General features: G+C 40.9%; 1 protein-coding gene across 1 annotated transcript in view; it reads left to right on the top strand.

Moving 5' to 3' along the window:
- Positions 1-726: 726 nt before the first annotated feature.
- LOC149435281 (ribosomal protein S6 kinase 2 beta-like) overlaps positions 727-11656 on the top strand; it is a 34947-nt gene continuing 24017 nt past the window's right edge. The window contains exons 1-6 of the mRNA XM_089662831.1: positions 727-847; positions 1522-1724; positions 2015-2614; positions 2708-2797; positions 3857-3917; positions 4616-4722. Of these exons, the coding sequence (XP_089518957.1) occupies positions 727-847; positions 1522-1724; positions 2015-2614; positions 2708-2797; positions 3857-3917; positions 4616-4722 (1182 nt within the window). The remainder of the gene's footprint in view (positions 848-1521; positions 1725-2014; positions 2615-2707; positions 2798-3856; positions 3918-4615; positions 4723-11656) is intronic.

Below are 11656 nucleotides of genomic sequence, written 5' to 3'. Positions count from 1 at the left end.
CGTTTTCTATATTTTCCTTGAGAGTTTTGATTTAATTACACTTTTTAACTGACTGAGCTCTGTGTTCATCCTCCTGAATTTATGTAACCAAAACTGGAAAGTTGGCATAGCTGGTCGGCAACAAGAGAGCAGAGTATCTGTTGTAGATTATTCTTATAGAAGGTTTAATCTTTTCATGGAAGTATCTGCCAGAAATATGAGGGTCACCAAAACTCTTTTGGCAGCAGATACACCTTTCCATCAATGCTGACCAAAGTTTATTACATTCTCTTCCTGAAGGAGACTTGGGGGTTAAATGAGTCTTCTGACCACCAATTACCGAGAGCCCCCCCCCCCCCCTCGCACACAACTGCACTTATAGCTATTGGATATATTTATGTGTTGCTATGTCTTGGCTTTTCCATTTTGTTTTTGCACTTGATAAAGTTATAACCTTACTTGATAATTTTCTTATATAAGGATTGCTGGCTTTCCATATTCAGCTCATTTAACTATACTCCATAAATTTCTATTCCCGAGCCCCATTCAATAAGATGTGGAGCTTTAGTGAGCATCTCATATATATATATATGTATATCAATGTGGGTAATAGTATTCATATTTGAAACATTCTATAGTTTTTCTAAAACAATTTGTTTTCTTCTTAATAATTCAACGTTTTCTTTTTTCGCTCTCCAGGACACTATGGCCTCCATTACTCATGGTGTTGAAGGATTTCTGAATAGAATGGTCTCCTTCTATTCACAAGAAATAAAGCAGGTAGACTTACAGGAGTACTTCACCATTATGAAGGAACTTGGAGAAGGTGGATATGGAAGAGTTTTATTGGCAAAGGACAAGATAACAGGTCAGTGAACTATTCTAAGTACCGTTTCAGTATCCTCTGCAAATATGTATGTATATGTTTGTACATTTGTACACTATAGACTTTATATTTATTAAATCTCCATAAATATATCATGTTTAAATATTTTTTCATGTTGGTAGAATGATTTAGGGAACTAAGCATTGGGCTGATTCTTGGGAGCAGTTATGCAAATATTAAAATGCCTTGATGGGTACATATCTGTCTGGAGCAGTGGACTGTATTTCCATGCAGACTGTCCTAGATAATGATCACATGTGATGCTGAGCCTCCATGATTAAAAGGACAGACATATAATGGATGAAAGGGGCAGGCCAGGAATAGTCAGGCTGGGAAGGATATGATGCTAACAATGCTGGACGTCCTCCAGCCAGGAAACAAGATGGGGTTTGTCTGACTTGCTGAAGCTTCTGATGCACAATGAGAGACTATCGCTGTGTTCAGTGAAATCAGAGTAGGACATTTCAGCCCAGGAAAGGTTCTTGTACAGCTGATTGATGGTAAAGCTGAAATTTAGCTATGAATGAAGCATAATACATTCTCAAACATTTTAATAAGATCCGTTGCTCGAAGATGGAGATTTTCAAGTGGATAGAAAAAATGATCAGATAAAAATTTCCATTTCTTAATCAAAGTTAAATTATTTTTTTTTACAGGTCAAAGAATGGCATTGAAGACCATGGATAAAAACAGAACCAGCCAGCGGTCTTTCCTCCAGGAGTTCTGCGTTTCATACTTTCTTTCATCTCATCCCAATATCATTGGATGTAATGGCATCGCCTTCACCACCATCGACTACTTTGTGTTTGCCCAGGAACTAGCCCCTGTTGGTGATCTGTTCTCCATGATTACACCATACGTAAGTACATTAAGGTTTCAGTATGCCCTTTTTTTAAAGTTTTGGATAAGGGAGAGTTAAAACTAATGTTTTGCATTTCTCAACACTTTGTCTTAATGATGGAGATCACCGGGACATTTATAAAAAGAGAATCTCTTTTGGAGGAACACAAACGGCAATAGACTCCACTCCTAGTCTAAAACTAGATCAAAAGTAATGGCCATGCTTATACTTTAACTGATTCTGAATTACTCTTTATATTCTATCTTACTGTATTTAAGAACTATTGTATTTTGATTTTGTTTTCCTAGGTGGGAATTCCAGAAGACTCAGTTAAGAGGTGTGCTCTTCAGATCTCCAATGCTCTCGAATTCATATCCGAGAAAGAACTGGTGCATATGAATTTGAAGCCAGAAAACATTTTGGTGTTTGACCAGGACTGTCACTTCATCAAGATCACAGACTTTGGCCTTGCGAAGGTCAGAGGGACAGTGATAACATTCAGGTGTGGTAGCAAAACCTACATGGCCCCAGAACTACGTGACATGACCATTATGGATGGACTGGTTGTAGATGGCAGCCTTGATGTGTGGGCGTTTGGTGTTACCATCTACTGCCTACTCCTAGGGGAGTATCCGTGGCAGGTGGCCATGCCTGAAGATGAAGGATATAGAGGTTTTGTTGACTGGCAAAACAATTTTCATATGGACAATCCTCCTGAAGCATGGAGAAAGATTTCAACTGGAATAAGAAGGATGTTTGGTGATCTTTTGGCCATTGACTTTTCTAAAAGAAGTAAATCTACAGAAATCCTGAAATACATGAACGAAAGCTGGAAGGAAGAAATCCCAGATGCAATCACAGGACAAGAAGATGAGGATCCCATCAAAAGCAGCTCTGTACAATCTGAGGTAACCTCCATTTCTCACCTGAACACCTCACAGTGCAGTGTTACTAACAAGTCCTTGTCTTACTTTTTGACAACAGACACTTCTGTATCTCAGTCTGAGATGACTCCATTGCCCCAGAAGGATGACATGGAAGAATCACTGATCATATTCGATGATGAGTTCTCCTTACTTGTTGGTGCAGAGGTAAACATTGGATGAAGAAGAATCATGAGTGATGGTGCGTCCGAAAAAACATCACATATGGCCAACTTCCCCAGGTATGTGCCTTTCTCAATTCACAATTTAATCTTTTAGGGCCATGTCACACTAGCAGTTCAGCACTAAGTCATCACTTTTTCCACCACAATATCCATCACTGATTTTGCTTTGATACTAAAGCAATCCAGTTTCAGTCAATAAATAGACGCCACCTTATCTTCCTATAGAGGGATTATCCTCTTTTAGAGGCTCTCTGTACCTCTTCTGATCTGCAGATCTCTATAAAATGTATTACCAATCTACCAAGAATGTTGTAACACACTAAACCTTTCATCCCAACTCTTCATTTTTGTAAGAGTTGCAGGGGTGCAGTCTATGCCTACATACTTGCATTATGCGTCCTTCACTTTCATCTCAGATGGTTGGGGGGGGTATGTCAGCGATAGAACTCTTGTTAGCAACTCACAAAGGGGTTGGGTTAGGCCTTGTAGTTCGGAAGTTTAAAGTGAAGCTTGAATCAAAGGGGCCGATACTAAAGTCCTTCTAGCTAACAATGGTAATAGCAGGACTCTTGTTGGATATGATATTAGAAATTTGCAGTAAAATATTTGAAATTGTTAGTATTTTATTATGGCATTGCCAAGACCATTTATAGTACATTATGAGAGAGCCTTCGTCATTATTTTTATATGAATCTAGAGCAGTCAGAACAGTGAAGGATGGTTGCTTATTGGTTGCTGTAGGTCTCTATCCATTTTTATTTTGTCTTTTTGACTAGATTTGTCTACTTTGTGGATAGTTTGTAATTTACACAACCACAATCTGTCATATAACCTCTTGGAGGAACCTTTTAAACATTTTTGTAACCTTTTTAACTGAGCCACAACCGGTGATTTCATTTATTACTCCAGGATCCTCAGTTTTTCTATATAGATATTCAGAACTGACCACATGCATTTTGTCCTGTTACATTTCCTGTTCATGTTTGCATTTCACAGATCATTTCTATATTTTGCTCTAACAATATTACTTTACATTTTTCAGATGACAAGTCTGGACTATCCCCAGTGGATGAACAAGGCCCCTGCCTGGTACATGGGGGAATGTAACTTGTAGATATATGAGTAGTTACTCCTCCTGTGCACTGGGTGGGGCTCTTGAATTTTTTCTGTACAGAAAAACACCCATTGATCCTGACAAAAATCCTTTGAGTTCATAAGTTACTTTTTGAGCTGACAACACTGCCTCTGTTGCATCTGAAATGCTAAGCAGTGTTGTCAGCCAGGTTTAGAAGGACCTGTTTAGCACTGACAGAGGTATATACTGGTATGTCAACCACTTTGCCACATGATTTAACATTTGTAACTGTGTGTACTGGTAAGTCAACCACCAAATTACTTTTTGGTGAATTGGATTCATCATTGAGGCAAATTGTAGCTTCCAGGCAACTCCTGCTTGGAGTAAACCGTGATAATCATATAGTATATCCGGGTAAATAGCATCTTCAGGTTTTCTTTAAATTCACCATTTTCACCTCACTATGTGAATTGTTCTCAAAGTTTATCATATTTTTGGGGGCGCATGCGCGGCCGGCTCTGGGATTACAGCTCCGTGAAGAGAGCTCCGCATCCCCGGCAGCCATAACCCGGCACTCACCAATCCCACAGCGGCACTGACCTCTCCCCACGCTGATAAGGGGACACAGGTCTCCACTGGATCCCCAGGGAATATGCCCCGATGCCGCAGATCACCAGGGAAGCCAGGAAAGCTGACAAGCTTTTTCCCAGCTCTCAGCCCCTGCAGGCAAGATGGTGCCGGCTCCTTACAGACAGATGCCTTACAGACAGAACGGAGACCAGAGCACACCACAGACCCCAGGCTCAAAGCAACATTATACCCTGGAGACCCTGGTGAGTCCTCTACACCCCTGTCTCCCACCACAAGTAGCCCTGCTAAGTCCAGACCTAGGCTGGACATAGAAAATCCTCCTGTCACTCAGCCTTCCTATTCTACACTCAATTCTGCTATTTCTACTCCATCCTTAATAGAAAATTTTCCTGCTTCAGACCAACCTATTACTGAACTGTCTATGAACAGTATGCTTCTCTCACTGTGACAAACATTACATGATGACCTGACGACGACACTATCGCAAATTTCAACCGCGGTACAACAACAGGACCACCGTATCCGCCACATTGAAAATAAAATGGGGGAAATGTTCGCAGCTCACAACGACCTAATAGACGCATACACCGACCAGGGCACCGACATAGAACAGATTAACCTCAAACTAGCGGATCCTGAAGACCGCTCTAGGCGGAACAACTTCAAATTCCACGCAATCCTAGAAAACATCAATTCGGACGTCATAGTACTATATTTACAACAATACATGAAACACCTCATTCCTTCCCTATCAAATGTAGAGCTCGCTATAGATCGTGCGCACAGATTACCAAAACCATCGTTCCGACCGGCCGCAGTCCCTAGGGACATCCTGTCACGCATCCACTTTTACCATGTGAAAGAAAAAATTTTGATAGCCGTGAGAAACATTACATCACTACCGCCAGACCAAGCAAATATAAAATTATTTGCAGACCTATCTAAAGCCACTCTTCTAAACTGCAAGAAGCTTGTCACCATAACAAAAATGCTGCGGAACCACGGAATTGGCTACCAATGGGGTTTCCCCACAAAGCTCATTGTTAAACAATTAGGAAGGTTCTTTACAATTAAATCTCTTGAAGCAGGCATTGACCTCTTGAAAGTTTGGAAGATCCTATCAGCGGACTCCCACCAACCCACCTCCAACCATACACAACACATGGAAGCAGAATGGTCCAGATCCTAAGATCACCACCATCAACAACCAACCAACAAGCTGGGACCCTATCAACCACTAATGGCCAGCATACGGCCCCATTACGACCATCATCGAACCCCAAGTTACTCGTCAACATGACTTACCATGTAAGTCATGTATGTTCAAATCCCCCCGTTAGATAGTAGCAATAAGTGCTACACATACCACTTGTGTTTTCAACAAGTTTTTTTACTCCCTTACCCTCCTACCTATACCAGTCGATTAACTCAACCTCTCCACATTCGAAATAACATCCTACAAGATGAAACATCCTCATCAAACCAGCAACCACATCCAGCACGTTACCTCTTCTTTGGGGAAACTTCTCAAAAACAACAAAAAGATATGCCATTATTCTACATTATCCATGAAATACCTCTGCTACTTCAAACAACTCGCCTACATCCAGGACTATGATTAAAATATCATCCTTAAATGTCCGTGGCCTCAACTCACCATTCACAAGATCTCTACTACAAAAAGAAGCTTGCTCATTGCAGGCTGATGTCCTATTCCTTCAAGAATCCCACTTTGCCACCAACAAAACCCCTAAATTTCACTTACACCATTTTTCTCCAATCTATATGGCAACCAGCCCCAAAAAGAACGGCGTCATCACAGCCATTAGAAACTCTCTCCAATACCACTGCATCTCAGAAGTCGCAGACCCTCAAGGGCGCTACCATATCCTGATATGCAAAATTAATGGAATCCTGTACACCCTGGTCAACATCTATGGTCCAAACACCAATCAACTCCAATTCTACAACAAAATCAATTCCATTATTTCCGCTCAGAAACAAGGCAGACTAATTATAGGAGAAGACTTCAACATTATCGGCAACCCACTCCTGGACTCTTCTAGCAAACGCTCCTCCAAACAATCGTTTAACGTCTTTCTACACAAAAATGACCTCTACGACATCTGGCGATGCCATCACAGTACAGAAAAAGACTACACCTACTACTCCCCCTCTCAGCTCTCCTACTCCAGAATTTACTTGTTCATCACGGACAAGTGGACTTTACAACACGCCACATCCTCCAAAATTGGTACCATAACCTGGTCAGATCACGCTCCAATCTCCATCTCCTTAGATCACAATCAACACTCAACAATCCCCTGTATCTGGAGACTTAACACATTCTTATTGAAGAACCTGGACCACAAAAAACTCATATTGGACGCTCACAATATGTTTTTTTACATAAATGACTCATCTGAAACATCGATACACACACTATGGTCCACATATAAGGCATACATGAGAGGTATCCTTATACAATTAAATTCCCGAATCTCCAAACAGAGAAACTAACAAATCGACAAAATCCTCCTCTCCATTAAAACAAAAGAAGAATTAAACAACAAATCCCCAAACTCCGCAACATCTGCCCAACTCACCGCTGACAGAAACAAACTTAGAACCCTCCTGCTCTACAAATCCTCAACCTTCAAAAAACAAAAACTACATTCTACTCCCTTAGCAACAAAGCCAACTCCTTACTAATCAAAATGATTAAACAACAACTAAGAAATAAAATATCTTCAGTTTATTATCCATCCTCACGATCCCTAACCACAAACCCGCAGGATATAGTAATGGCTTCTCTACCTATTACTAACAACTATAAAACCTTAAAGTCTACCCCAACACCATTCAACCAACACCTACATCCATACAACAATTCCTCCACACAATTAAACTCCCTCAACTTTCCTCAACCCAACTTGATGACATATCAACTCCGATCACTACCACCGAAATAGAATCCACCATTAAAACACTTCCTCTTAACAAGTCTCCAGGAAATGACGGTTATATAAACGAGTACTACAAACAATCTGCCCCTAACCTATCGCCATATCTGACTAGACTCTTTAACCATGCGGCCACCACTGGCACATTCCCCAAGGACATGCTACAATCAACAATAACCACAATACCAAAGCCTGCCAAAGATTCACAGTTTATCCAAAATTATAGACCAATTTCCCTACTTAACACAGACGTCAAACTCTATGCAAAAATTATAGCAGACTACTCCCCTATCTCCCCACTTTGATACACCCAGACCAAGTAGGATTCATACCAGGCTGCCAGGCACCTGACGCTACTAGAAGACTCATATCCCTCATCCATCACTTAGAACACACCAAACAACCCGAATTGCTTTTATCATTGGACGCTGAAAAAATGTACGACCGCATACACTGGCTATTCTTGCAAATGACCTTACAAAAATTTATCATCACAGGTTGGATGTTAAGAGCCATTTTAGCACTATACTCCCTCCCATCACCCAGAGTATTAACGGACGGAACACTATCAGACCCCTTTGATATTACCAATGGCACCAGACAAGGTTGCCCCCTATCTCCTGTCATATTTGCATTACTTATTGAACCCCTAGCCTCTAAACTTCAAGATGACCCGATGTTCACTGGCATACGACACCTTAACACTGAGCCCAAAATTAACCTATTCGCAGACAACATCATACTGATGATTACCAACCCAGCCAAATCCCTCCAAACAATACATACCCATCTTCAACAATATACGATGGTCTCCTATTATAAACTAAACAAGCCCAAATCCTCAATTCTAAACCTTCACACACCATATTTCACTCAACTATTCCTTTGCTAAACAATTTCCCTTCACTTGGGAAAAAAATAATATCCCATATTTAGGAATCAAACTCTCGGCCACAACAGACCAGCTATTTACCTTGAACCACAAAAAATTACTTGAAAATGTACCCCAAGAAATTGCCAACCTTCGTACCTCAGAACAAAGTGAGGGAATTCCCCTCTTAGACAGTTGTCAGTGGAAAAGGTATTCCCATTGGATGAATTCCCCTCTAGTCCTGTTTTGGTTACAACTGTAAAATTGTGGATTTCTGCTCGGTTTCTGTTTTAGAGGCAATGGTCACCAGGACAAATAGAGAGGGTGGATCTCCCCAGAAGTGACACATACAGAAAATCAGAACCTGACAAAAGATATAATCCTTCACCAGTTGATGGAAAACTCAAAAATATTTTTTACCATTACATAAACTTTGGACAGGTTAGTTTCTCATTCATTTTTTTTGTTTTGTAAATTTTTCACCCCAAATCTATTTACATTAAGATGTAATATCTCTAAAGATATGATTTGGTAGAGTGTTCACACAACTAACTGAAAGAAATGTATTGGTAAAAAGGCTTAAATCTAACAAACCATCAATCTATTCATTTACACAGAAATGATTAAAGTGACACTAATGTTTTGTTTTTTCTTAAAAACATCAAACATGTCATACTTATCCGCTGTGTGCAATGGTTTTGCACAGAGCAGATGGGATTCTCCTCTTCGCGGGTCCTCCACTGGTGCTCCTGGTCTTTCCCTTCTGTCGGGTGCCCCAATAGCAAATAGCTTGCTATGGGAAAATCTGAGCAGGCGCACTCCCAAACCATGGTTCTACGTATCCATTCACATACAAAGCTGTGTCTCAGCCCTGCCCCTCCCTCTCCTAATTGACTTACTGGCTGTGAATTGGCTCACGCTGCTGCATCATCCAATCAAGAGTGAGGTCCCAGAAAACAGAGGCTGTCATGGACATCGATGGATCAAGAGGGAGCTCAGATAAGTGTTGGGGGAGCTGCATACATAGAATGCATGAAGGTAAAAAACCCTGAGACTTTACAACCACTACAAAAAGAAAATTAAATGGATTGGTATAGAGCTCTTTCCATAGACTTGCATGGTGTACTACCAATTGGTGGGTCTATCTATTCCATCTACTCAAATATTACTCATCTTTTCAGGATTGGACAACTTCCAATATACCTTTAGTTAGCATACTGTAATAAATCCTAAGCACAACCTTTTTGGAGGGAAAATTAGATATAAACAGGACTGGGACTTCAAAGGTCAAATGACGCATTCCTGAAAGGATGGCCTCCTTCATTACATATCTAAACAAGGGGGATCCATTAAAGTGGATATTTTGGAGTTGGTTTCTTTGGGGGAGATTTACTAAAATTGATGCGCACACAGTCCGGTGCAGCTGTACATGGGAGCCAATCGGCTTCTAGCTTCAGCTTCCTCAATTAAGCTTTTCAATAAGACCTGGCAGCTCCAGTTTTAGTAAATCTACCCCATTGTGTAGATCACTACTGAGACACGGAATCATCTGAAAGAAGCTCCTCAGCCTATTGTCAGCCTTCTCATATACAGTATCATCTGTAATGAATAGAATGAGCCCCTTGGCAGATTCCATTCAGATCACACAATTCCCTTCTATCTTCAGAACCTGGGGATATCAGAAGACATATTACACACTAGATATGGGCTGTATGTTCGACTCGAACATGGGCCGTTCGTGTGTTCACTGAACACAGCTCAGATGCATTGCTTTAACCAATCACAGTGTGTGATGATGTCACAAGGGGTAGGATGAACCCCCGCCCCCTTGTGCCATAATGACAGTATATCAGAACTGTCATGGTGGGTGCAGCTGTCAAACAGTGAGAGCCAGCATGGAGCGCGGAGTGTTTTTTTCTTTTTTTGGGTAGTGGCAGCAGCGGGCATCGTGATTGATGTTGGATCTACTTTGGGGGACATTTTTCTAATTTGTATATTTAATAAAGGACTTGTCAAAAACTGTCTCCTGTCTTTTTTACACTACACTTTTTCTTTGCGAATGGGTAGCGGTACTATGTGCCGCATACTCATTTACATGGGGGGGGGGGTGGTTAGGATCTTGTAAAGGGGGCTTCCATATTTTGATAAGCTCTCCACCCGCATATCCCCGCAATCACAGACCACTGTTGTGGGGAAGAGGCCCTTGTCCCCATCAACATGAGGCAAGGTGCTTTGGGAAAGGGGATCCCCTGCCCTAAGTGCCCCTCAATATTGAGGACATGTAGTCCGGTATGGTTCATAAGGGGAGGTACTCGCTCATCTCACCCCCTTTCCTGTCCTGCTGGGCTCCATTGTCGGATAAGGGTCTGGAATTTTTTTGGCGGAAACCCCCACACCATTTTTTTTTACTTTTTGGCGTGGGACTTCCCCTCAAAATCCATATCAGATCCCAAGGGCTTGGTATGAATGGGAGGGGGGACCCCACGCTGTTTTTTTTTTAAAGTAATTGTCGTGAAATGCCAACAATTCTGTTTACATTCACCTGTCAGCAGGAAACCCCACTGACAGCTGAAACAGGAATGAATGTTTCACTACTAAAAAACACATGACTTTATAACAGAACTCATGTCAGATTTTAGTAACTGAACGGGATCTCACCACATACTTAGATGCAGTCAGATACCACTCAGTTGTTCAGTTCGTGTACGAAGTTCGCGGTCAAACATTCTGTAGGTTCCAATCTTCAACCGCGAACCAAACAGGGCGGTGTTCGGCCCATCACTATTACACACCCACATTGATCAAACTCTAACTAAAATATATTTCTAACCACAAGATTATTTACATCTATGAATGGAGATTTCACATAACCTCATAAATAATGGCGGGCTCACCCCATGAAAGGATATTGCATGTGGTATTTGGGTCACATGACACATTTCCCAAATATCGCATGTGATACTGAAAATGATAATTCACAATCCCTTTATGCGGTATTTACCTCAAAAAGCAGAAATACTTGGTAAACTTTAGTCTATTCACTAAACACATGGCTGGTGACGGCTCTGGAAGAACCAGCTGAAATTTCATACATTACTTGAATATCGCATACCTGGACCTCTACTTATTTAACATTTACATTTATTTAGTTATGTACTTTTGGTGAATCGACTTTAACACTTTTAGGAAATATTTATCTAGTTTTAGCATTTTGAAGTAAATTCCACATAAACGGATAATAAATTGACATTTCCAGTATTGCATATGATATTTGGGAAAAATGTGTCATGTGACCCGAATATCACATGCAATATCCTTATGTGAATTGAGCCCAGAGTGCTT

The sequence above is a fragment of the Staurois parvus genome, unplaced genomic scaffold (genome assembly GCF_062004578.1).
Source record: "Staurois parvus isolate SC_StPar_1 unplaced genomic scaffold, SC_StPar_1.0 ptg001565l, whole genome shotgun sequence".
Taxonomy (NCBI): Eukaryota; Metazoa; Chordata; class Amphibia; order Anura; family Ranidae; genus Staurois; species Staurois parvus.
The sequence above is the reverse complement of the archived record's forward strand: the minus strand, read 5'-3'. Positions and strand labels throughout refer to the sequence as shown.